The 27,324-nt window shown below is 39.2% G+C and overlaps 4 protein-coding genes across 7 annotated transcripts in view; 2 read left to right on the top strand and 2 right to left on the bottom strand.

Annotated features, from left to right (window-relative positions):
- Positions 1-16,461, bottom strand: part of sh3bp2 (SH3-domain binding protein 2) — an 81,704-nt gene extending 65,243 nt beyond the window's left edge. For both annotated transcript variants that reach the window (XM_079364625.1, XM_079364624.1), the window contains exon 1: positions 16,327-16,461. The gene's annotated coding sequence lies outside the window, so the exon portion shown is untranslated. The remainder of the gene's footprint in view (positions 1-16,326) is intronic.
- Positions 7,754-14,232, top strand: spp1 (secreted phosphoprotein 1). Of its 2 annotated transcripts, none has more exons than XM_079365268.1 (8): positions 7,754-7,875; positions 11,077-11,148; positions 11,295-11,339; positions 11,419-11,493; positions 12,175-12,237; positions 12,363-12,500; positions 12,628-12,966; positions 13,065-14,232. In XM_079365268.1, exons 2-8 carry the CDS (start codon positions 11,095-11,097, stop codon positions 13,473-13,475), a joined length of 1,125 nt encoding a protein of 374 aa, XP_079221394.1. In that variant the 5' UTR covers positions 7,754-7,875; positions 11,077-11,094; the 3' UTR covers positions 13,476-14,232. The 2 variants fall into 2 exon arrangements, with proteins under 2 accessions (XP_079221394.1, XP_079221393.1); XM_079365267.1 differs by having other exon boundaries at positions 12,360-12,500.
- Positions 16,462-16,968: 507 nt separating the features above from the next.
- Positions 16,969-27,324, top strand: part of LOC306837355 (uncharacterized protein) — a 63,708-nt gene continuing 53,352 nt past the window's right edge. The window contains exons 1-2 of the mRNA XM_079365003.1: positions 16,969-17,202; positions 18,602-18,703. The gene's annotated coding sequence lies outside the window, so the exon portion shown is untranslated. The remainder of the gene's footprint in view (positions 17,203-18,601; positions 18,704-27,324) is intronic.
- LOC306837341 (uncharacterized protein) lies at positions 21,582-23,288 on the bottom strand. 2 transcript variants are annotated; one of them, XM_079364986.1, is made up of 3 exons: positions 22,860-23,288; positions 22,525-22,601; positions 21,582-22,180 (listed from the first exon to the last, which is right to left on the bottom strand). In XM_079364986.1, the coding sequence occupies exons 2-3, from the start codon at positions 22,582-22,584 to the stop codon at positions 21,776-21,778; spliced, it is 465 nt and encodes a 154-aa protein (XP_079221112.1). In that variant the 5' UTR covers positions 22,585-22,601; positions 22,860-23,288; the 3' UTR covers positions 21,582-21,775. The 2 variants fall into 2 exon arrangements, with proteins under 2 accessions (XP_079221112.1, XP_079221111.1); XM_079364985.1 differs by lacking the exon at positions 22,860-23,288 and having other exon boundaries at positions 22,525-22,696.

Raw genomic sequence — 27,324 nt, 5'->3', positions numbered from 1 at the left:
AAATAACATAGTGACAACGCATGTCTGCATAACTGGTCACAAATGCTGTTTGTGTGTGCACAACACAGACATCAAACGTGAACACACACTCACTCGGTGAATGCTATGCCATTCCACGGAAAACATGCCGCTTGTTCCAGGAAGTGAGACACTGCAGCCAAACCAGATACAGGAAGTGATCAGCCAACCAGTCATGGTGGAAACTGGGGGTGTAGGCTAAGAATAAAGCAGACCTGCATATCTGTGTGTGTGTGTGTGTGTGTGTGTGTGTGTGTGTGTGTGTGTGTGTGTGTGTGTGTGTGTGTGTGTGTGTGTGTGTGGTTTGAAAAGAATCACAACAGGATGTGATAAAAACATTGGAAGGACAATTTCATTTTTTAGTTTTTTAGAAAAACATGTTTTACTTGAAGATGTTCATTATGCTTTTTTCTCCTTATTGGTTATTTGATATTTTATTTGGAACATTTCTGCTGTAAAGTCAGAAACAACAACATCCCAGACGGTTTGTTGGCTCGCAGGTTTGGTTCTTGTTCCTGTTGAGTTTTGGAGCCCATCTCAGAGAGTCTGCTGGATCTTTTTTTAAGAGTTTTCCACCAGTTCAGCGGCATCATTCTAACCAAGCTTTGTGAGGTCCAATAGTTGGTTCTTCCACATAACAGACAGACAATCCCAACCGCATAAAGTCAGAACAGCGTCTCTTACATAATGTATTTATTTCTTGCCTAAACAACTGTGGCTCCTCCAGACTCTGTTTATTCAACATTCAGGTGGTCAAGAACCAAACTGTGTCCTGTTTCACCACTTCATGTTGGCGCCAGAAATCTGGCTGAAATATTGATTTGCAAGAAATAGAAGAGTTATTTAGGTTTATTGTGTCTGACTTTATCTGCAACTAAATAAAAAGTAAACAAATGCCTCAGTGCAAAAAGTGCACGTCCTCATGTATCCACTTTAAGCTAGGAAGCCCCTTTTCAATCTCTAGATAAACGTTCCTTTTTGTTCCCAGAAATAACCAAGTCAACATCCCTATACCAAAAAACGATTTTGGTAATAATAGAAAAATAAAGTCAGCGGACTTAGTGTGCATGGTGCCTGATGTTTTTATTTCAGATTACAGATCCAAAAATGCAACTGAAAAAAGGTAGTCAGTGTTCAAAGGCCTTAAGAGTAATAGGGGCATGATTGATTTGCCAAAAGCAGAATTTAACACCAATTCTTTGCCTATCACTTGACTGATTACATTTTAAGTGAAAGTATTATTTTCAATATGGCGATGCTATTAGTCATTAACTTGAACTTTATGAGCCAAACGTAGAGAGCCAGCCATTCAAATTTACTTCCACTTCCCATGCAGTATTCTTCGTGGACATACATCCCTTGTCACCAACATGGAGCTGATTGGTAACTGTGTTTCCACGTTGTGTAATTCCCACTCTCCGGATCATTACAGAAACTGCTGTGCCTCAATTGTCTGCAGGTTTAAGGCAAAAAGACATCCATGCAAGTGGACTAATAGTGAAGTGAAAACAGAATAGTTATTGTCGAAAACAGAGAAAAAAAAGCAAGGGAGACGATATAAAGAGCTAGGTTCGATGATGAAATAATATTGTTCTTGCTTTTATCGATATAATTCACTTCTAGGATCTCTGAGGATTTGAATTTTAATGGTTTTAAGTTGTAGGATCCTGATGCCTTATAGCTGTCTACAATAAAGAACAGCTGTTGTAGTGAATTCTGTGAAAGACATGGTTAAAAAATAAATACTGTCGCATTATGAAATGCATCATATTGTGGCCTCTCCTATATCATGATACTGAATCGTGGGGTTGTAGAAAATACCCAGAGCTAATGAACACATGCACAGTCTGGGAAAGTCCTTATCATATAACGGGTTTCACACTCATTTATTTCTTGTTCCAGTGTCTGCCAGCCAGTGTTCCAACCACTTTTACAGCCTGAAGAGTGTGTGTGTGTGTGTGTGTGTGTGTGTTCGTGTGAGTGTGTGTGTGTGTGTGTGTGTGTTCATGTGAGTGTGTGTGTGTGTGTTCATGTGAGTGTGTTTGTATTTGTGTCTAAAAGCTCCACAGCCGTTGTTCCGTCTCCAGCAGCACCCAGACCACATCTGATCTCTCCCAGCATCCATCAACACTCTCATATATACGTTTTACGATAACACAACTTGATGGACTAATGTCTTATTAAAGATTAATACACCAATTAGTATGAACACACAAATATCCTGAGGTCGCTATAAAAAGGAACATTTCCATCTTGTGGTGACCGCAGAGATGCATTAAACAGTAGAAGAAGAAATCTGCTTCCCAGTGCACATGTGAGTGTGTGTGTGTGTGTGTGTACTTGAAACTGTGTGTTTCAGTGCTAAAAAGTCAATATAAACATGTATGAATAACATGTGCACCTCTCTCATTCATCTGATGGATGCATGTTTGTGCTCTCATGTAAAGCTTTAAACGTCATACTGCATTGCTCATCATTTAACAATAACATTCATACTGTCACCCTCCAGCTTAGACTACTACAAAGCCTCTCTTGTGTTACCCAGCAGTCGATGAACTGCACACACCCGTTTTTTAATCTCCTCATTCAGCCTCGTCTTACTGTTTATATCTCTCTTTGTTGCCCAGGAGGCTGAGGAAAAGGTTGCAACCACAGCACAAACATACTCATATCTTTAAGTTACATTAAGCTGTAAAACAAACTGTAATCCAGATCTTCACCTACTCCAGAGTTACATATCAGACTTTTGGCCTGCTAAATTCCCCTAAATTTCCCATCTCATTGCTTTGTCTATCTGTATTTTAATAATATAAGACACTTTGGGGGAAGGGGGGGGGGGGGTGCTCTCCCTTTGCGTTCAATGTGCAGTTTCTGTGTAACTCTTAGCAGTCCTGCTAGCATTACCGCTATACAGCAGTAGTTTAGTTCTCAGCTTAAGGTAACGTTCATGTTACTGAAACTAATATGCCAAGGGTTGTGCTGAGGGGACATTTTCAAGCTTCAACTTTCTTGATGGGGATGATGGCACCTTTGGTAAAAACAGCGAATACCTTTGACTAAGCTTTTAATAGAATACAGCTAAAATAACATGACATTGATTGCACTGGTTTACAGTACATAGCTCAGACACATAATGAAGTGTGTCTTTATGCCAAATTTGCAACAAAATAACTTAAAGATGAAAAACTTCACGACAGAAATGGCGCTCATTTTGTCCCCTGGTGGCCCCTAATAAACCAAAAATAAAAGTTTCTCATTGATGCTTTATCGAATTTCAAGTGGTCAGTATCAATGATCAATAAAGGTCAATGCTAAAGTGCAGCTCATTGGAGTAATTTCCTCTCATAATTGTGTAGCATCGCACATGATTCGTCTAATAACTGATTAAACTTCCCTTTGGTGCTGCTATCATAACCCAGAGATGATTCTACACCTGCATTATTAATAAACAGTAAACTAACATTACAATTTCAAATTTGAATGTCAATAAAAACAAGAATAAGAGAACAGAAGTAGACAATATGCCCCAGTAGACAGTCAGTATAAATGAAATTAATCAGATTTAAACATGACAACAATATGTTTTTGCACATAAAACACATCATTTAGACCTAAAACACATAAAACCCATCAACAAAGAGATACAAACACACGCATGGGCCAAAAACCCTTTCTACAAGTCCACTAGATCTGTTTTTTTAATACCACTTCAGTCCATCTTTTGGGGACATTTTTTATTGAACTATGAAACGAGGGTTTGAATTTTTCCAAATAAAGATGCTCACACCACTCCACATTTGTTTTTGTTCCCGACGTCGGAGACTGTAGGAGGCCTAAAAACACACTCAGCGTCCCTGCCATCCCCCACTCATCACGTGTCATGATTTTACTGTTATTTTGTTTTCATCAGCCGTCTCGCTGCATTAACAGCTTTTGTTCTCGGCCTGTTTGATGTCACTGGTGCATATTGTCATAATGAACTTAATCGAGCCACAGCTGTTATTGTTAGAGCTGCAATTTTACAAGTCAGCAGAAAACAGGTTGAAAATAAACTATGCAGATACGAGGAACATTTTGTTTGTTCATGTATAATTGCTTTGCTTTTCATGTATAATTGCTTTGCTTTCGAATTAGAATCAACTCCCGTCAATTGTAATAATTAAATCTTAAATTTACGAATGAATTTAAAAAAAAATCCATCTACTTTTTGAAAACATACTTTCTTTTGGCCGCAGTTAACAGTTTGAGTATGGCAAACCCGCTGCCAGACTTTTCTTCAGAAGAAAAATATGATGATATTTTTTAATATTATAATATCACATTATATTATCATAATATATAGAATAAGCAATAGTATGGAGCAACAAACAATATTGTCTGTATAATGTGACAACAAATTGACACAAATTATTTGGAAAAAGTAGCAAAGAAAGAACCAGACAACCTTCAGTTACCCTAAAACAGACGACCAGACACACTTTGCCTTTAGCATAAAACATATTGAACATGTATAATCCTTAATTATCAGACAGCAAAGGGTTTTTGGGGTCATACGAGATGAAAGCAGAATACCTAGTTCAACATACCCCTCTGTGAGGGCAAAGGAAGGCTTTGATTTGGGCTGCTTTAATTGTACGTTTGGGCCTCAAAACTCATCAAACTGTCAGAGTTCAACATGTCTGTACAATCAGTGTGATGACACAGTGTGCGTCTGCTAACACACTGTCTGTGTTAACAGAGTGACTAACAGATATAAAGTGTGTCAAATACTTTCAATGTGTTTCTACAAATACTGCACTCAGCCCTGCACGTATTCTATGAAGTATCTTCATTTGTGTCAACACTTCATTACTGCTTTAGCTTCAAACAACTCCAAAGTGGGACGCACTTTGACTTTTGTTTTCCAGACAAAGTGAGCTACTTTGTTGAGATATTTTGCCTTTAAGCATCTTGTGGGAACACATAAGCAAATATATTTCCAGGTCAACAAAAAGAAGTACTGATACCTGTCCAACCTAATGATTCACACATGTTGACAGTGTGTGCGTAATTTGTGCAGAGATGAATTCCTGGCAACTGCTGCCTGCTTTAACTCATTATTAAAGACAGAGTCAGCAACTATCTCCTGATAAAATGTACATAGACTTCTATCAAAGTAATGCTGCTCAATCATCCATCCTTATCGGCCTCCATACATGTGTGGCGGTGCCTGCAGTGACTCTGTCCTCACTGTCCTCGGATGTTTCGGGACGGGGAGCTGGTATATTTCTCCCAGCCAATGACAGGTGAGTTTAGAAGTGGATCAAATTCAGCGGTTGGTGAAAGTAACGTGGACGTAGCAGCAGAGACGAAAAAATATCACAGTGAGGAAAAATGGCAAGCAGAAAAAGATTACTCCTAAACAACGGTGAAGCTTTGATCAGCTTTTACCTGCGTCAGCGGAGTTTGTCTGCTTTCTGTTGGGAAGACAGGTGGGCTTGTGCTAGCATGAGGTAGCTTGCAGTGTAGGGACAAGTAGTAAACATACCTGCTAACCATGCAGTTAAGCTGAGCTCCGGTGGACCCACAATGTTGTGTTTCCAGCTGCGACCAACAACACTACTGACTCCATCTATAATAACAGTATAAGCTGACGTCTGTTAACAGGGTCAATTTTGATGTCAAACAGATGCATCAGTGCATCCATAGTGTGTGTATTCTTTAACAATTATAATGTGAATGTAGTTAACTCAGAGCAGTGATTTAACAGTTGTGTAACAGTTGAACTTTATTTGAACTGATTTGACCATGAAACTGAGGGGGGAGGGATTAATGTTAAGAAATGAAAAGGGGTCTCAGTGATTTTCATCCAGACAGACGTGCATTCCCTGAATACTCGTATAATATGGATCTTCACACCTGCAGCGTCGTTGAGACGACAAAATCATTAAAGTAGATTGAGTCATAAATTGTTTAAGTCTGTCAATAGGTGTTAATGTCTGACACACTGGCTGGGTACATATGGACTGTAGACACACACACACACACACACACACACACACACACTTGATTACAGACACAGTTTTGCTTACGTCCAGGTGCATGTATAAACATAGCTACATAATTCAGTTTTATGTTCTCCAGACAGACACAGGTATAGACAACATAAACATTAAACATAAACTGCTAGACCTGGCAAACATCTCGTATTTTTCCGTAAGATGCATCCTTTAATATTACCTTACACAACAGTAAACAAGAACTCTTGTCAACTCGATATTAGAGTTGAAATATAAAATTGCCAAGTTGAACCAGTTGATTCAGATTTTATAAATGTTTAGTTTTTAAAAGGTATAAGGTTGCAGAATCGGCTTGTTGCTCTGCTTTTATCAGTAGTGAGCTCAGCCAAATTATCAAACGTCAGAAGTTCATCCGATTGGTCCAGAGCAGCTGATTAGGCCCTTGTGTCCAATCAGTACGATGGCCCAATGTAAACGATTTGCAACTGAGTTCAGACTGTAAAATCAGACTGATTTTACAGACTGTAAAATCATCAGGCTTCCACAGAATAAATGTGCTTCTGTTGTAAAATCTAAATTTGTTTTGATCTTCCATCATCCCATCTCTCTTATAGTTATATATTTTAAAATGTATAATTCTAAGCTGAAATACTGAAAATTCAGTTAAAAGATGCATCATTAAAAAGCATGTGTGACAGTTGTTGTTGTGGATTAATGAGTTGAGTTCCACAGTTCATACTAGTATTGTACAAAAATATCAGAGAGCATGCAGATCCGAAAACGTAAGTACTGAGCGCTAAACCAAAAACATTTAAATACATATAAAAAAGTAGTCCTGCTACAATTAAAATTAGATTTAATGAAAATATCACCATCTGTTACATTTCGGGCACTCACCCTTCATCAGATGTCACAGGTGGTAAAATTCAATTTAATTCAAGCAGCTCCTGGTTTTTGTTCTGTATTAGAATTAATAGGGTTTAAAAACACAGAGCATCTTAAGGTTAGGAGTTTATGTTTTGTGAGCTTTAACAAAATAGACAGAAATGTGTTTTAATTGTCCCATGTGCTCTAATACTGTCACAAACTGAGACTCACATCAGAATCTAGTAAAACTTGCTCAAACACTTGGAAACACTTCACCTTGTTTGACAGCTGAAGACAAATCAGTCTGCGTTTGCAGACAAATTCTCAATTATCCAGACAGACCTCAGTCAGATGAGTTTCTTCTGTCTGTGAGGAAGCTGATTCACTGTCATACCACCCGCCGCTATACACTGATGTTTTTTCCCAGAGCATGTCACTGCATGTCCTTAAATTAACTTCATACTCAACAAGTGTGTACTGTATGTGCGTGTGTGTGTGTGTGTGTGTGTGTGTGTGTTTGTAAAGTGAGAGGGGCAAAAAAGTACACTAACATGCTTCTGTCTGGGCTGTAAATGTCTGCAAGTTTTTATACATGTATTTGTCTTTGCATCGTGCGTGTGCGTGTGTGTGTGTGTGTGTGTGTGTGTGTGTGTGTGTGTGTGTGTGTGTGTGTGTGTGTGTGTGTGTGTGTGTGTGTGTGTGTGTGTGTTGCCCCTACACCACCAACCACAGGAAGAGTGGGAGGGAAAAGAGAGGTGGACCGGAGTGGTTAACCTCATGACATCACACGCCCCAATCTGATTGGCTGCTGCCTTCGGCTCCAGGGTTTATAAGCGGACCAGGAGGCTCGATTCAGGCAGCAGCATCACTGAGCAGCAAACAGCATCCAGGAAACCCAGGAGATAAACTAAAGAGCCTCCACATCTGCACATCAACCTGTTTTTGCTCCACAGTCTGCTGAACTCCTGAAACTTCCTCCGACTGCAACAAGGTCAGAATGAATAACCAAACATCATGTTAGCTTAGTCTGATTTCAAAGTTTATACCAAGGCCTCTTTAGGATGAAAAAAATGTTATTTTTCATTCTAATGACATTTTTTAGATGGCAAAAAGTTTGTGGACACCTTTGTCTACAAACCCTCATTGAGAGTTTTTGAGCTGAGTCTCCTTATTCATGCATAGACAGATCATGGATTATGTTGACTATGGCATTTATATCTGTATAGATGTAACTCTTCTAAGCAGAACATATTATGAAGAAAATGTTTTCTGGGTGAATTAGAAACTGTTATTACCCAATAATTCCAGCAGTGTGGTGTAATTAAAAACTCTACAATAATTTTAGCACTGCATCACTTGTTGCAAAGCAGCACAGCTGATCACTGGGCTAAAATGTTGAATAATTTAACATTTTATTCCATAAAGTTAGAATCTATTTTGTTTTAAAAGGTCTGTTATGTATGTTTTATTTTTTCATCAAAACTTGCACAAAGCGAGCCTTGGTCCATCCAACAACTTTCAGATGAAGATGAAAACCAAATGTGAGCCACTCGACACGAGTGGTGTGTCTTGTGGGTGAATGGGAGCAAATCTCCGCAGTTGGTTTTCATCTCCATTTAAAAGCCTCTCTAAAAATGTTATGCCAGCAGCAGATTTATGCTCATTGTTTTTGGGAATCAACCATCACTTATGTCAACATGTCATTTGTCTTTTTACTAGTATCACCATACTATGACTCACTCTGTCTTCAGGAATAACTCTCTCAACACAGCTTAGAACAATTTTAAAAACTTACAAAAAGTTTCTGAAAGTCAACAGAAAAAAAATCAGCAGGCTGTGATAACAGAAACTTTTATCAAATGTAATTCATCTTGATTGGAATTTTTTTTTAACATAACAATTCAGTTATTTTGATTATACCACTGCAATGTTACAATGCACTGATGGCAGATTTTTATTTTCAGTCCATCAAACTGAAGTTGTTATTTTACAGACTTAAACACATTATAAGACACTGGAAGTCAGTGAGGTGAAAAACTTGCATCACATCCACAAGAGGGTTTGGTTTTCTGCCGTGAAGCTGTGCAGTTTATTGCAGTTAATTATGAGGTCTTTTTTGAGACTTTACGGCAGTGGAAGTGAGCCTGAGATGCAGAAGTGAAGAGGTGGAAGCCATGTTTGATTGGCTGATTAGTGCTGCAGTGACAACAAAGCAGAAAGAGGAAGCTGTAGGCTGCAGGAAACTACCTAACCTCTGGATAATATGACAGATTACCAGGACAAGCCCAGACTAACCACAACTCAGTAAACACAGTTACAACATACACTCACACACACAAACAGAGTCTGATTAACTACCAGCTCAGTCAATGGTGTCTTTAACAAAACATGTGAGGAGGACTTTAAGAGATTCTAAGTGTAGGAGTTTTGTCTCCCTAAAAAGCCCCGCAGGCCTCCACTATAAGAAAAGTACTGAATCCAGGCTGACATTATTGTTCCCCTCTGCTCAAACTCAAACCAAGAGATTAGACAAACATGTTCAAACCTATCACAACTGTAGCTAGAACCGAAGCAACGTGAATTTCTTGAAAAGTGAAGCCAACGCAGGTGTGCAAAATTATAAAAAAATATTATTCAAAAGTAGTGAAAATTGCTTTGATAAAAATCAAAGACAGGGGTTGTTGTTTTTCTCAACCACCAGGGGGAGACACTTTATATTGTTAGATGACTGAATTTGACTTATGATTCTTTCTCTGAAAATGTCAATGTGGCCTTGTCAAACGCTGTATTTTCAATGCTAGTTTCACAAATGTAAGCAATTTAGTAAAAAAAACAATGACATTCAAGGCGACCAGTCTTTAGCCTTAGCCCAGCTAAGCTAATTCCTGCTAGCTTTAGCTTAACATTTAGCAACACAGATGTAAAGGTGTTAATTGATCTTTTAATGTAAATCTCAGAAAGAAATTTCCTAAAATGGCGAGAAGCATCAAGCTGACGCAGCCCTTCTTGTAAGTCACAAAGATAGACTTACAAGAACACAAACAAGGCTGGAATTACTGCAACTGTATCCTCACTGACACAAAGCTCTTCTTAATTAACAGTAAATTGAAGAATTATCCTGAAATGAATTAGACTCAATTTTAACCCTGAAGCAGCCCTTTATGTTCACTACTCAGACACGTGTCCACTCAAGGTCAAAAACTCATTCTCGTCTCCTCGCAAAGATAGAAATACAGAAATACAACCATATGGGCGTCCTTCATGATTGTGCTGCATTGTGGCTTTCCAGTTATAACCTGGTGAATTACATGGCATAGGAAGAGTCCATCATTAAACATGGAAGCAGACACTCAGACTGTTACTCCCAACGCCAACATGAACAGTTTGTGGCTGTTAGGAAGTAGAAAAGAGAAATATTTATAAAAAGTCAATGTGTACATGAAGAGAAATTTTTTTTGGATAATTTGTCCTCTAGTAGGACAACTACAGTATTACTTTAAATCTCCTCTTCTGCAAGCAGTCCCACAACACCCTCTCCTTTGAGTAGTGATTGTTAAACAAATTATAACTTGGTTGTTTCCAAAAATGACTGACTTTTAAAAAAACGACATCTGTCATCGTTTTAAAGATATAAAAAGTATACTGACAGCCACAGAAGGAAAAGGTTGAACAGTTTTCATGCAGATTTTAAGACACAAAAAGCCTAATAAATGTTTTGTAGAAAAATCCTTTCTGTTAGAAACTAATTTCATCTTTTCTTTTTAAATCATACCTGTTATTTTCTCACATCGTATGCCTTAAAATCAGCCTGACACATCCTGTCTCAAGTTAAACAAACCACAAACCCAAACGATGTGATTTCTAGTCTGATGACAGACACAACGTTTTACTGTATCGAAACAGAGTTCTCAGTGACACACAACCTCTCATTTAGCTCTGTAATTAAAGACTTAATGGCTTCCTGCAACATATGACCATGCAGCCTCCATTTTTAGGAAGGAATCTGGGCGAGGGGATTTACTGACAAGGCTTTCGGCTCATTTTTCAGTTTGACATGCCATTGTGTCTCCCTTCAAGTTATGGCCTCTGAGCAAATGTTTTGGTATTGTTAAATGTCTACATATAACAATTATGTTGTATTGTTTTACTGTGTGACTTCAACCTGCATATTTCTGGTTTTCTCCCGTTTTAGACACCAAACTGTGACACAATGAAGGTGGCTGTTATTTTTGTTCTGCTCTTCGCCACAGTTCTTTGCCGACCGGTGAGTTTTTTTTCCTGTCAAAAAGTCCAGCTCAATTTTGGTGAATTGAATCAGTTCTGTATATTTAATACAGACGAACCAATCAGAAGAGAATTATCTGTATTTCCTTTAGATCCAGTTTTAAAATATCTATTTTTGTCTTTCAGGCAAAAAAAGTTTCTGACAGCAGTTCAGAGAGCTCAGAGGAAGTTGTGAGTATCTGGTTTAAAAAACAAATGGGAGAGAGATACAGTATATAGACAGAAATCTGACTGACTTTTTCGACAACAGGTGAGACGACCAGCAGCTCAACCCAGTAAGAAACAGGCTGTCGTGGTTCCACAGGCCCGTGCAGCACCTGTACAGGTAAAATACTCCTTCACCATTGTCTATAATCGGATTTCCTTCTTTCACTTTCTATCAAACCTATCGATTATGTACAACCTTTTCACATCTGGGTTTTGTGGAACTAATTCAAATCCCAGCTGTCACTGGGCAAGAGGTAAGGTACACCATGGACAGGTCTTCTCCCAAGTCATGCCTTCCCCTCTCTCTTTTTTATTCCTTCACTCCTCTACTCACTGCATCAGTTTGCCACTTTGTCCTCCAACCCCTGTACTTATGGTTGTGTTGCTAGGCAGAATAGTTCTGTTCCATTGGCAACCAAAAGACCCAGTATTTCTGTCATTGATAGATTTGCCTCGACACAAAGTATCAGCCAACTAACCAAAGTGCAGCACAAATAGGTTGCACCTTGGCTTGGTTGGTATGTGGGGCCGAACTTGGACTTGCTAATTCTGTCCATTTGTTTTTAGAGGCCCAACAACATATCTTAATGTTCTTCAAGGGCTCCAATCAAACCCAATTTAGACACATCCATCCATCCATGAACATTTTCTGAGGTTTCTTCTTCTCATCACTAACTTAAAAACCAACTACACTAAGTGGAAAACCTCTCGACCTGTTTAAGGTCCAGCCTTAATCATTGATAAGACTTTTCCTAAAATTGAGTTTATTTTTTGAACATGTATCTTTCTGATGTTGCAGAATGTTGTTGCAGCAGCTGCTTCCAGCTCAGATGAGAGCAAAGAGGGTTCAGATGAAGACGAGGTGAGACACTTTAAATCAAGATATTTCAATAACATCAGTCAGGATTTCTTTGCGATACACCTTTGTCTATTGAATTTTGTAGAGATACTACAGTTTTGATAGGTTTATGATGATTTTTGCAGCAGGCAGCAGTAGAGGCTCCAGTCGAGGTCAAATCTGACATCTCAGCCACGGCTTCAACAGTTACAGCCTCTGTGAACAGCAAGGACAGTGAAGACAGCGATGACGATGATGATGATGATGATGATGAAGCAGAGGAAAGTGTGAGTAAAAATACATGAAGGAAACTTAAGGGAGAGGAAGTTCATGACTTTCCTGCCTCAATCCAGATCCAGATGTGTTCACTCTGTAGGCTCTCTATTGACCCACCTCCCACCTCTGTATCACCAGGAAACCGAAGAGGACGAATCTAGTGACAGCTCAGAGTCTGGCGAGTCGTCCACCGCTCTTCCCTCCACCTTTACCCCTGTGATCGTCACAGAGGAGCCCGTTCCTGAAACCACTGAGGTACCGATCATTCCTACCATCGTCACAGACGAGGAAGCATCCCGTGGCGACAGCTTCGGAGGATACCCCAGCGACTACAAGTCCATTATCTATGTGGAAGACAAATCCTACCACAAGGTTCCTGGTCCCTACAAGTCCTACGAGTTTGTCAACACCGGAAAGAAGATGGCCTACGATATGACAGAGGGCAATGACGTGGAGAAGTCCCTGCAGGTGTACAAGGTACGTTGATCGGAGCTCCTGATAGTGTTGGTACAGTCCAAGAAAGACCCAAGCAGAATCAAACTAATCATCATGTCTGTTCTTTGCATTCCCTTTAGGCCATTCACGTCCACTCTGATTTCTTGGAAGAGGGCACAAGCACCCCTGAGGTAGAGAGCCAGGGCCTGGATGCATCCTCTGGTACCGCTCAGGACCAGGATATCAACGACCGCCAGGCAGCCCTCCCAGAGGAGGATAGTGCTAGTGCCAGCGATCCCACCACCAGCGAGAGCTCCAGCACCCCAGAGGAAGAAGAAGAGGACGAGAGCGCAAGCACAGCCAGTGACAGTGCAAGTGCCAGCGAGGAGTCAGAGAACGAGGAGAGCGAGAGCAGCGAGGAGGCCACTGCCACACCTGGAGCCGCTGACAGCGACTCCGATGAGAGTGAGAGCAAGGAGAGTGACTCAGATGAAGAGGGGGCGGGGCCTGACATCACCACTGACGTGCCAGTGGTCATCACTGCCAAATAAACCCCACTCATTCAGGGAATAGAGAGGATGATGGTGGTATCTAATAGTTTCACATACAGAGCGCATGCTGCATCCAGACCCTTCCAAAGCCACATTGCACTGCATGGCAAAACAGGGACAATCTCTTTCTGTGACTGTCTAGGAATCTTTTTGGAAACAGAATTTTTGTTCACCTTGGTTATACAGTATATAAATGTATTCATCCTGCAACCCATGGTCCTGTTGTCCTACTCGTTAAATGTTTTGGCCGTGCAGTGGAAACGTGGTGTAACGGACGACTGCTACCTGCCACAGGAGGGCAATTGACCTCAAAACCTTTTCCTACTCCCCTCCCCAATCTGTTACTGCAATGTAGAAGGTCATAACTGAAGAAAGACGAATAAACAATGTTAAGTTGTTACATCTACACCAGCACAACATTGCCTTAAACCATGAATTAATAAAAAAGAGAAACCTTTATATTGATTTCAAGCAAACTAAATGTTTTACTTGGTATTAAGCCACACATTTGCTGCATGTGTGACTTAGCGTTTGTTGCTCACTGGTATCAAATCAGCTGGTGAAGTTAAGGGGATGTTGATAAAGAAAAATCCTGCACAGGGTTCATTCAGATGTAGTTGCAGAACACGCACACACCACAGTTCTGTTCATTTGCACAGTTTGTACCTACACTACATGTTGTTTGTCCCATGTTGTTTACTGTAATGTATCATATTGTAACATTTCTTAAATATGAATAAAGTTCTTTTTCATATAACTGGATGCTGAATGTGTTTTCAGGAAAGAAAGAGTAGGGATATGGAAAGCTAATCTCAAACGTAGAATAGGCTTGAAAAATGCAAATGAATTTAAAGCAGTAGAGCCATAAAACAATGATACATTGAACGTCAAATAGCTCAAAATAAATTAAAGGGGACTGAAATCTGGATTTTTTAATAACTAAAATGTGTTTGAAAGTTTGGTACAACCATATTCTGAGAGTAAAGTTCAATATTTTGGAGGAGGAGGAGGAAGGATGCAAATGCTGCAAGTAGAGGGAGCAGAGAAGCACAGGCGGGACAGAGTAGCTTAAATAAGGCGGCATCAAACCAATTTGGCCAGTTGCATGCTTTCAGCAGATCAACTGGCCAGATGAGGATTGAATGAGATGAGCTGATGCAAACTTTGGTACAATAATAAAGTGTGACTCTGTTGCCTGCCTGAACCAATGCAAGACACAAATGTTATCATTTTTGACAAACAGGCATATTACAGCACAACTCCTCTCTGCAAACTCTCACCCCAAGCTGCGAGTCTCAATGCGATCTGCTGCGAGTGTTGCTAAAGCTTGCTAAAGATGTGTACTGTACTTAACACAGACATGAGATTGAGCAGATCTTTTTCTATCATATTCTGCAAGAAAAACGCAGATGCTGTCCGAAAGAGCAACACGCCATAACCACTACTAGCCATGACTCTTGCACATGACATGTAAAATTCAGCCTCTTTTTAGCTCATTAAGACAAGGGCTACTCTGAATGACACAGAGACAGAACAAGAAGTGTCAAAACACACAATGCTGCTCAAAACGTCCCTTCGCATGTGAATCATTCAAGAAAAAGCATGGTTACAAACCTGCAGAAATCTATACACAACCCACATTGTGAGAGTGATAATTGCTTAAGTCTTGCATAAAGCACCTTATTGTGTAGACTTCATCTTGTCATCGGGTAATGTCCTCCACACTGAAAGACACTGTAAAGAGACATAAACATATAGATGCGTTTCTGAAAGATTATAGCCTTTAAATCATCAGTGCCACCAAACGGCAGCAGTGAAGCCCCTCAGGTAAAACCATGAGACAGGTTCACATATGTTTAGTCTTGTGTGTATAGCTGTAAGCATCTCTGAACTACATTCGGTACTGTTTGCATTTTGTTTCTAATCCCATTTTTGTATGTCTTTGTAGGATTTTTTTTTCATGGGATGTGTGCTCCAAGTAAATGATGCTGGTTTTACATTGTTGCAGACATAAAGGTAAGTTTAGTGAGTTATAAGATTTTGAATTGTAAAAACCTTTGAAAGTAAACATCCTGGAATGCTGTTTTATACATTTCTAGTAATATAAGTGGTTGAGTTGTGTGCAGACAGGCCATGTCTTGATTTATTATCCATCATTAAAAACAAAAACTGACTGGAAATGACAGCATGCCTTTAGGGCTCAAAGACAGACAACATTCATTAGCAAAAGTGCAATAATTGAGTTGTGATGAAATGAAGATTATCATAAATTCATGGAGAGTAGACTTTGATCCTTTTTTTTTACAGGAAATAAGGTAATCTGGGGCACACATTTTTTAAATTGCCTTGAATAATTAGAAATCACACACATTTGGTTTAACTACAATGTTTCCTTTAGTTGTCAGAATTACAGTGTCTGTCTGTTGTCTGGGGGGGATATTTGGCTGATATGCCAGATCAGCTGCAGGAACTATTGAGTTTTATTGTATCTCCTTTGAAGAAAAAAAGTTTTCTCTCACATGTGATTGAAATAAAACACACTCAATCACATGCACTTATCACACTCCATACCATCAATTGAACATACATCTGATGAATATACATCTACAAATAGTACACAGACACAATCACACTTTCCATGCAGGAAAAGCCTCTGGACATTCAAAACATTTTTTTACAAAAATAATAACAATCATTGGATTTGAAGCAGATTCATGTTATGTCATTATAGGAATAGACCAGCTGCTTCATGGCTAGCTGGCAGCTACATGTCAGTTTTAATGAACATTAGCCTGGGGCACAAAGCACGCAACAAACAAAGGCTTACTTTCAACAAATGAAGTTCACTTACATTATCAACGCAGCTTGTTCACACAGTGCTCTTCTTCATCCTCCTCACCTTCCTCATTATCCTTCACCATGGCAGCACAGAAAAGCTCGTTGTTGGAATAAGCAACCTGCATATTTCCATCACCCACATCAATCCACTTTAAACTAAAGTAAAACAACTTCTAACCACAGACTGTTAAATTAATCTCCCGCAATTCACCTCTCAAAGCTTGGAAACACTAAAACACAAAAACTAACTTTATTTTATAGCGTGAGTCCATCCCAAACTTATAGTGACTACTACCTGATGAATTGCTGATAAACATGTGCAAATGTTAACGAACACGTTAAACTGATCCAACTGAACCAACCAACCAATGAATCGCAGCAAACGGTCTTTTTTTTAATGATGTCACTGGGATGTCTTTGTAAAAGTTAAAATCAAACGTCAAACATTTTTTAACATTATAAAAATGTCCGTTTGTTATGTATTTAGGGAATGTATTATTTTGTGGATTTTTTGTCACAAAATGACTTGATATGAGGGCTGAGCCTTTTACCAAGCTCCGCCCACCTGTCGCAGCTGCGTCCAATTAACATTCATAGTATTAATTACCATCATTAGCATAAACTTGCTGTCACAGTCACTGTTATACAACGAGAAGAAATTTGAAGTCGGTCCACCTGTGGTGCCACCAAACAAAAAGTTTAACAATTTCTTTCTATTATTTACTTCTTGCCAAAACAAACAACATGCGAATTTAGCTCGCTTGTTTTCGCCATCAAGAAGAAGATTAAACGTCAACAAAATTTAGCCGTGAAACATCATGCAAATATGAAACACTTCATCTCCTCCAAGGTAAGAGGAAAGGACTCTAACAACAAATACTTGGGTCAGGTACGTTACCTACATGTTTGTGCCCTGCTAAAAAAACGTGTGACACTACTTTACTTACAAACAAAGGCTGACCATGATACTGTTTTAATTCAGGTCACCTCGACATAGTGAGCCATGGATGACATGGGGTTGTGTAATTTAACAGTGCAGGAATATCTTTCTCTTGCATGTTTTGCTCCCTTGCTGCAATAAAGTAAGAATAGTGTGAAAAATAAGAATAAAGTAATAATAAAGAATAACATAAGAATGAGAAATTAGACAATGCAAGAAAAACTGTAGATTTCAAACGATATTTGATATTTAAAATGTGTATGTGAAGGAAGAGCAGTGCTGAGATTTTAAAGACTTTTTCAATATTTTGCCAGTGTTCAAGTTTAAGTTAACTTTAAGTCACTTGAAACATACTCCAACAGAACAGTTCCTGTTTAAACTGAGGCACCCTCTTAAAGTAAACACAATGATGTTACAGTAGGGATTAAATACACCAAAAAAAAATGAGAATCATGTAAATGAAATTGTGCAGCATTGAAGACCATGCATGTCTTGCTGCCTGAGCTTGAATCTAAAGAGGTTTTAACAGATGCCTTTAACCTTCAGGGGTTGGCTCTGAATCATGGCAGCAAAACCAGCATTTGAATTAAGCCCAAGTTTTAGTATTAAGATAATAACAGCATAATAGGTTAATTGTGTTTATGATTCCATGAGTCAGGGGGTGCTGGGTAATTCCCCAGCAGGATATGAGGCATGAACGCCAATAAATCTTGTCTTAAAAGACTTATTTTGACGTTTCAAACTGTCAAGAATAAGACAAATGAAACAAGATTTAAGTCTTTACTGGGCCTGCCACAGCATTTCTTCTTCTGGCATTATCCTGAGGGGGTAGAAAGTCTGCAAGTCAGGCCTAAAGAACGCTTCAAGATGAAAAGACCCTTTTTCTCCAGAGGGTCCTCCGATGATTCAAGTCTCTTAAATCTTAAATGTAAAGGTTATTTATTATCTTAGAGATTATGGTTTTATAGGATTATTCAAACAATGATCTCCTGTGGCAGTCTGCAGGAGGCTTGTTTTTAGAGCTCAGAGTACCTCTGGGAATTAAAAGTCAACATGCTGTCACTGAGTAAATGTGAAGACATCCTCCGAGTGAAAAAGAATGTAGTGTACTTATATAAGGTATAAACGATCCAGTGTTCTTCTAACATGTCTTTAGTTAGAATAAATCAAATTCTTTCAATGTGTGTATGCATGCTGTGTTTATTTCTGGTCTGTTTTGAATGCCACATAAACGCATGATTACATCTTTACCTCCATGTGTGATGATGGAGCATGTCATTTGAAAACCACAGGCTTTCATCAGCTGCAATAACAGACTCCACTATTCTTGTTTCATGCTATCCACCAGATGTTGGGACCTGGCTGTGGGGATTTATTCCCTTCAGTGAAGATGAATTATTTCAATGATACATCCGTCACTGCGGTTGTTTCCGGTGTCTGTTGGATTAAGGTAAGGGCTCTTTGCAGAGAAGTTATTTCACACCAAAGTGAGGAAAGTCTTTCGTTGTGGACCTGGCTCTGAACACAGAATCATTATCAGGCCATGTAACAGGCCCAAACATGAACCAAAAGTGAGTGTAATATGACCCTCCCCACTAGATGGTGCTGAGTCATTGCATTGATAAAGAGCCTAAAGTGCATTTCAGTAAAAGAGCATGATATGAAGCAGTGATCAGAGCTGGTGTTTGGCTTTTGATCAATCAAAAAAGTAACTCTTCACACTGACACGACCTATGGTTTTCAATAAGATGGCCAAAATGAAACATGAGTGTGATACAGTTTTTATTTAGATAGCAGACATGCTGAGTCATGGATGATATGGCGCTTTAACATTTAAGGGTGCAGGACAATCTGTCTTTTGCGTGTTTTGCTCGCTTGCTGCAATTGAGTTCAGAGTTTGTAATTCCAAATCTCAGGTTTGTTATAAATATGACTTTTCTCTACAAAAGAGATCCATCTGAGGTTTTAAAGATCGAATTTTGGCCTGCAGTGTCTTTATTTCAACTGAAAGAAAGACGCATGTTTTTGAACCTTTTTTATTTAAACCTCAGCTGTTTGCAGGGTATTTGTGTATCTTCGATTCCCATCTATACATGCGTGCATATATTTATGGCAATGCAAGATTAATAACTGTAATACGATGACAGTGAAAGTTTATTATCCTTCAGTGATCTCCCCGCTTTTTTAGTTTTTCAATCAGCAGGTGAGTTTGGACTTGTTATTGATTTATATTGAGGCAGCTAAAGTCAATGCCCTAGTCATTTTATTTTTCACTGGAAAAAAAGAAAAAAAAAGATCAAGCTCTTTAACAAAAGAGTCAAAATAATCTCATATTGATTTCACCTTTACCCTCAATGACTCCACACTCCAATGTCTCACAATAAGAGTGAAAATCAGGGGTCGCCGGTGGCGCAGCGGCAGTGTGCGTGACCCCATGTATTGAGGCTCGGTCCTCACGCGCGGGCGGCCCGGGTTCGCGTCCGGCCTGTGGCCCATTTCCCGCATGTCTCTCCCCACTCTCTCTCCCTGATTTTCAGACTCTATCCACTGTCCTCCCTCTATAATAAAGGCAAAAAAAAAAACAAATCTTAAAGAGTGAAAATCAATGTTGGTTTCCATCCAAGGTTGATGGGTCGTGCTTTATCACCTTCTAGTGCTTTTCTTTAGCATGTTCAGGCCGTGTTCACGCTGTCTCCATGACCTAATCTGTGTGTTAGTTTTTTCTTCCTACTTTGCAAAGTTTTAGTTTAATTTTGTCCTAAAACAATAATTTGCTTTGTTTACTCTTCCGTTGCTGTAATGTCACTATGTTTTAGTGGTTTACCCTTTAAATTTAACAAGGAAGTAGTTTATTGCTAATGCGTTTTGTAGGTCACATAGTATTCATCTTAATTTGACTGTTATGTTACCAGTTTTTTGGGGTTTTACACGTTTTCACTTCCTCTGGCAATGACTTTTGTTTTTGTTTTGTTTTTTTTGTCAAAGATTTGTTTCTCCACCGTTTTTACCTACAAGAAAATAGTAACAAGTACTAATCCTCGATTGTATTCATATCAGTGGGGGCGTTTCTTAATTTGTATCGTTGGAGTCATTTACTAATCATGATTACTAAAGGGGCTCTATTTGTGTTTGAAAATGTCCTGCTATATGACATTATATTGAAATGTAATTTTTACAACTTCCTTCAAAAAAGGCTCAACACCCATAACATGCTAATCATCACCATTTTTCACCGTAGAATAAGATTGTAAAAATCAGTCAGTTTCAAATCAGATACTTTATTTGTCTGCTGTAGAAAAGGCAGAGGTGAAATAATCAACACATTCAATCACACTTCAAATCAAGTTTCACCTCATGAAGCTCAACACAAACAAACGAAGCACGAAGATATTGTCTTCTGCCCTCTCAACCATATTTAATTTTAGAAAAGAAGAATTCACGGCCCGTAATTAAAAGAACCCACTGTGGTAATAACTCAGCAATTTCTTACTCGGCACTCACTGACAAAAGACAAGAGCTGACACGACAAACAGGACACACCCTTTCAAGTCTGCGCACACACTTCTGGGAGCTTCAAATTCCAATGCACAGGATATATACCCATTATTATGCTCCCAGTAATACAGCTGAATGCATACTTCAAGAACAATCACAGCATTCATAGGAAAACATAGTATTTGATAATGCACTTCATATCAGACGCAAGACATAGAAACACTAAAAATCTTTAAAAACTTCAACGCACCTAATACTATCGTCACAAAAACTCTTAACCTTTAAAAACTGCCAATTAAAACAAACAAAGAAAATATATAATGTATATAAAACATCCACAATTCAAATAGTTTAATTGATCAAGCAACCAAAAGAATAAATGAACAGACTAATGTGTTTTTTGTTTATCAAAGCAGAAAACGTCAAACAAACAGATCTCCCATGTTGATTGGCCTTTAGAGTCACCAATAGTGCAGAAATTAATAAAAAAAATGTTTTTAAATACCATTAAGACCCATAACTGATAGTTAGCATGTGCACCATGGGGGGGGGGAATGTAAAAATCAAACATTTTCGTTTATTGGATGCAAAAATAGTGAAGCCACTGACCGAGTGGAGGACAAATGATCAACATTTAGTTGCCTTTCAAGATAATCTCACACTTTAAAATGTTATACAAAATATATCAGTAGTCAACAGTAGGTGATGATCATTTTAAGATTTTTTTTTTTATGTCATTGGAAATTCATGGAAAATGTGTCACTATTGACATTATTGTAAATAATTTCTGAAAATGCCAAAAAATATGCATGAAACAAAAATGATTAGAACCAGTTTTTAGTTTAGATTATTCTGGGTCCAGCATCTTCGTGGTTGTTGACTTCTTAGGCACAGTGCCTCAACTCATTTTTAGGGAGTTATAATCTTAGCGTGTTATTTTCTTTCAAAGTTGCTTCAATCACCATGTGTACCTATTTGTAAACCATTTGCCTCTTAAATGTACAATGCTCATTGTATTCAACTGGACCTAAGAGTCTCCTCTGTTGTCTGTGATGGGTGCTGCTGTTGGAATCCCCTGTGTAGCATTCTTGGTCACACTGATGGGTGAGGTGACCACGACAGGCGTGGTTGTTGTGGTTGCCGGGGGCGACGCAGTTGGCTGATCTGTAGTTGCTGTCACTGGTCCAGGGGAGAGGGTGCTCCTGCCTCGGGTAGTGATAGTAGCCATGGTAGTGGTGGTCAGATCGGAGACTGTAACTTCCTCAGATGACTCTTCAGAGGATTCACTAGATTCCTCGGACTGATCTGAGGAGGAGCCCTCTTCGTTGGAATTTCGATTACATAGCCAAGTCCACCACTTTAGCCCTCCTGGTCTCCAATGCTTGTTACCGAAACCCCGGATACCACCCTTATGACCAAAACGGCCACGAAACTGTGGAGAGAATACATCGAACTGTTAAACAAATACCATCATTTTATTACTGATTTTCAAGTATCCATTTACATCCCTGTTATATCAGACACTTCTGTGTCACTCAATGATTGATATATTGGTTCAAAGCTGTATTAACCCCAGTCAAAGTCTAGGAACAAATGTACACACTACATTGGCTTGGAGCGTCATTTTGGACTTCTGAGGACATATAGCAGAGGGAGAGGGACTTTAAACTTCGTCACAGGTTTTTGTCTTAAACAAGTGAAGGATTGAAAGTGAAGCACAGCCATTGAGAAAATAGAGCGAACAGTGATGAGGGAAGAACTCTGTGGTTAGCTTACCGGCTTAGCGGATGCCATTGTAACAAGTACGATGACGAGGGCGACTGCAAGAAGCTTCATCTCTGATTGGCTCCTGTCTGCGAAGGAGGGAGACCACAAACAAAAACACTATCACTTTGTGCACTAGTAACAACACACTGTCACGTCCTTAATGTAAGAATAGTATTTAACACGCAAAACAACGTTCACACAATTCAAATAAAAACATGATTGTTTTTCAAGTGGAGATAAACGAGATACGATGTATACACATGAGGAGAAGTTGTTCAGAAAAAACAAGAATATTAATTTACTTTAAAAAAAAAAAAAAAAAAAAAAAAAAAGGTAAAACTCACTGTTTTCTGTAGCACGTCTCTTAAATCCTGTATAAAGTCAATGGGATTCTGTGCAGCTTCAATCGATCTGTGATTCTGTGCAGAAAGATGTCTGACTTCTATTCACGACTGGCTGCTGCTTCTAATATATGCTGCCCCGACAAAGAAGGTGGGCAGAGCAGGGCTGTGCCAGGGAAGAGGATTGGGCAAGCCTGGGGCTGAAGTGGAAGGGAGGGGTAGAAGTGAAAGGTTACCACACACTCACAGATGACCCAAATGTTGAATCAGTAGTGTGTTTTGTTTCGTGAGTTATACTCTGTAAGTAAAAGGACAATTTTAATCTAAGTGCTTTTATGAATTAAAAATGGGACTCTAAAATATGACATCAAAATAATAACCCTTCACCCAATACAACATTTGTTTAACACAGCCAGAAGATAGATGCTGATTAAAGCTGCAGGGAGGAACTTTCTTTTTGTGCCCCAGTCTAGAAAGCAGTACCTCTTGTTGATTGTCTTCTGTATGTTTTTAAGAAGTGCTTTCTGATGAAATATCCCGTTCTTTTTGTCTTTACACAGTCAAATCTATCTTACTTGTTCATCTTTGCTGAGGAAAATGTCAACAAAAGCGGATTCTGACAGAGTTATGAAAAATTTAAACAATAAATCTTGTTGCTCATCTCTTGTTTGGCTTTTGCTGGTCATACAGTATTAACTTCAGTGAGTTTCATGAAGCTTAAAACTCTTGCCATTTTACCGCGGTATACAGTAAGTGACGCTACTTAAGAAAAACACATAGTTGAACTTTCTTCATTGTAGCAATCACATTCACAGTTCAGGTTTTGCTTTTGATAACTTTTCTGATCTGATAAATGAATGTCATTTCCTATTTAGCTGTTACGTCAATTTAAGGACACTTCAACTTCTCTTTCAATTAACATAACCAACTTGCTCACTCTAATCACTGGTTTATTGCCAAGAGGATAAGCATATCTACACTGTTTTTAACAATACAGTAATATTTAAGCTGACAAACCCTTCTTGTGATTTCAATGTTTTAGACTCCTTTGTGCTTTTTTATTCTGTTTTTACTTGTTTTATTCAACAGCACGTTGTTGTTTGAACAGGATGTTTGAAACCTAGAGGTTCCTGATGTCGCAACTTATTCTGCATGCTTGTGTGCTGTTACTTAATCTAAGTGTATTTTTCCATGGTGTGGCAACTTTTCTCTCAGCAGTTTTACCTCCAAATCTTATGTTCAGTGACTCTGCAGGATGTTATGTGGGGCTGTCCTGTCTAGTGTTGATTGTTTACTTGTTCAGTCTGTACTGGTTCCTCTGGCTTTGTTCAAACTGTGTCTCAATCCAATTTTTCCCCCCAAATCAGATCAGAATTCAATCTATCTGACTGACTGTCCACATTACAAATTGAAAGTGACCAAATCTGATCTGCCTGCCCGTATTGACATGGTCTGACTCTGATCCACAGCAAATACAACAGCAACATGGATGACAGAGAAGTGTGTCTATTTCTGACACAAACAATTTTACGGCGCAGTCTGTCAGCCGGCTTGTTTTTTATGTTGGACATTTTGACTAGTAAGTTTTTGTTTGCCCTTTGGCCTTTTTGTTTAACGAATAGTTTTCAGTATCTGCACTTTTTTCACCTGCCGTGACAGGGGCCTTTCTGGCACTGGCAAAATGGCTCATGGAAATGGGAAGTCTGAATGAGGTGATGGAGCAATGTTTAATGTACAGACTCTTTGAGTGTTGAGCAGCAGTGGAATTTAACAGCAGAGTCAGAGTGAAATAGCGCTTTGATCAGACATGTATCTGTCACACCGCTGTGTTAGCTCGTCACACGGAAACCTCTCAGCCTGTCTCGTTTCTGTGTGAAAGTCCCTCAATCACCTCAGAATCATTGATGGAACATTTCATTTCATTTCAATGTGATTGTTTTTTTTAGGACATAGATGATCAAAACAAACTATTCTGAACAAAGGAACAATGGTTACTGATGTAAACTATACAAGTCAAATGTGTTCATTTAAATTTTTCGGATGCATTCTATAAAAAAAATCCTGTAATACTGATGATATTCATCGTCCTCAGATATGTTTTTGTGTTAAAGACTACAGTGCATGTGTGGGGACTTAAATACAATAACTAACAGAGTGACTTAAGCATGTTAGCATCTAAAAGAACTAAACAGCAGCTAGGACCTTTCTTAATTGGACCCTCTCATGCTGGACTGATCACCTCTTGAAACTCTAGTGGTGTGCAAAATCGACCAAATTGCTAAACGTTTACATGTTGGGCCACAATGATTAAAAAGGGGTGTGCTCTGGTTTATTACCAAGAGGATAAGCATATCTACATAGTTTTTAGCATTTCACAGTATGACAATATTTTCAGATGACAAAACCTTCTTGTGATTTCAATGTCAAGTTTTACTCTTTTGTGCTCTTTTATTCTGTTTTTGCTTGTATTATTCAACAGGACGAGGACGTTTGAAACCTTGAGGTTCAGTTTATTCTCCATCGCTCATATGGTGTTTCTTAATCTCAGTGTATTTTTCCATGGCGTGGCAGTTTCACCTCCAATTCTAATGTTCAGTGAGTCTGTAGTGGTTCCTCTTTTATTTTGTAATTTCTTCATTCAGTAGCAACTCCTGGACAAGGCAGAGATATTCCTTGTATTGTTCTTCCCTACGGATCGTGTTGTACCCACGTCCTCCTTGCTCCGAGTCTGATTGGAGCCGTGATAACGGGCTGTCATTATGAAAGCTCATCATCCAGACAAGGTAGGATGGCAAGAATATTCTGATCGATGTTCATAGTGACAACAACAGAGCAAATGATCTCCAATATAATGAACATGCAGTAAAAAGTAACATACAGCGGCCGTTGTCAACAAACTGTTGTCATAGAGACGGGGCTGACGTGCAGCACTTTTTCTCTCGGCACACAAAACGCTCCTGCAAGCGCCTCCGAGCGCCCAGCCAGCACATTTCAGCTCAGAAAAGACGCAGCAGTCTTTGACATCCGGAATTTCCACGGCAACGTTAAGTAAGAAGATGAATACAAAGAATGGAAATGCCACAATTGGAAAAGATTACATTTAAAAACAGTGATAAGCATAACGACACGTTATATCCTAATCGTCATATCCGACAGTGTGAGAGCAAAAGCATAGTGCAGATGAAAACAATGGCTTCTACAACTGTGATAGCTGCAATTTAGTAAGATGACACCTCTATAATACATCAAACCCATCATTATCACACAACACACACATTGTCTTAAACAGTCTGAACCCACTTCCTCCTGTAAACACACCCTCCATGACATACCACATGACAAATCCAGTTTCGACTGCAGAGGTTACACTTAAGCCCGAGCTATTGAGGTAACAAATCCCAGCTCTGGTCAGCGATTAGTTTCATCCCACCAGTCTTTTCAGCGCCGTCACATACACAAAGGGCCCATTTAGGTTTGTAAATTAACTGGTCACTTTAGTTTAATGAGCAACTTTGTGGTGTCGCCAAGAAACAGTCATTGTTTGAAGAAGAAGAAACGCATCAAAAACCTGGTTTGGGAATTGAACCGTGGACACAGAAGGAGATCATTAAAGTCGCTTTGAATCTTTATAAACGGCCCTGGTTGTGACTTTACAGCAAAAACCAACGCAGGCTTCAGCAAACTCTCTGAATGTCACCACAAGGCTGTTTCCCTGTCCATCATAGAAGAACACTGTGTCTCCTATCAAGCCATAAATCCAAGCTGATGTTCTATTTTCAGTCTGACTCATAATCTTTTGCCATGCTTAACCAAACTGCTGCTGGTTTATTGGTTTTATAAAACAACCTTGTTTTTAGGTTTCTCTGACTCTGTTAGATGATAGTCAGGGCGAAAATGTGAATCTCTAGTGATATGTGATAATCTATAGGCTGCTAGTGCTGCTTTCACTGCAGGAAACAGAACCAGATCTCTAAATGTAATGGAAGACTTTATTGGGTCACATGCCGTTTTCACACTCGCAGATATTTCCCAAACAACTCAGGAGATCCTGTAGTAGCTTTTCCGCAGCAAGCAGGACCTGTGGATATGCATTAATGGAGAGATGCCAGAGTACGGTAGATGCCCCCACTGGAAGCGCCCCCTGAGCTGGTGGGGGTTTGGTGCCTTGCTCAAGGGCACCTCTGCAGCGCTCAATGTGGTCTGGCACTTCTCCAACTTCCATATTTTTAGTCCGCATCCGAACTTGACCCGGTGACCCTTCGGTTCCCACCCAAAGTCCCTACGGACTGAGCTGCTGCCGCCCCTTGATTTTTAATTTTAAGTAAATAAATTATCAACCATTTGAAGCCCTAATAATATTTGAGGTTCCCTGTTGGATTCATCTTTGAGTTAAAACAACGATTTGGTGAATAGCTTTTAAATAACGTTTCTACGAGCTTATCCAAAAAGTGACGAGACAGCCAGTGAA

This window comes from Symphodus melops, assembly GCF_947650265.1.
Source record: "Symphodus melops genome assembly, chromosome: 16".
NCBI classification, from domain to species: Eukaryota; Metazoa; Chordata; class Actinopteri; order Labriformes; family Labridae; genus Symphodus; species Symphodus melops.
This window is presented reverse-complemented; position numbering and strand designations above follow the sequence as displayed.

What these genes read in the sequence shown, in the direction of transcription:
- spp1 (XM_079365267.1), top strand. Translation starts at nt 11,095, where the DNA reads ATGAAGGTGGCTGTTATTTTTGTTCTGCTCTTCGCCACAGTTCTTTGC. An exon ending in CCACAGTTCTTTGCCGACCG is followed by an intron (nt 11,149 to 11,294) that starts GTGAGTTTTTTT and finishes TTTGTCTTTCAG; the next exon opens with GCAAAAAAAGTTTCTGACAG. An exon ending in CCCGTGCAGCACCTGTACAG is followed by an intron (nt 11,494 to 12,174) that starts GTAAAATACTCC and finishes CTGATGTTGCAG; the next exon opens with AATGTTGTTGCAGCAGCTGC.
- LOC306837341 (XM_079364986.1), bottom strand. Translation starts at nt 22,584, where the DNA reads ATGAAGCTTCTTGCAGTCGCCCTCGTCATCGTACTTGTTACAATGGCA. An exon ending in CAATGGCATCCGCTAAGCCG is followed by an intron (nt 22,181 to 22,524) that starts GTAAGCTAACCA and finishes TTCTCTCCACAG; the next exon opens with TTTCGTGGCCGTTTTGGTCA.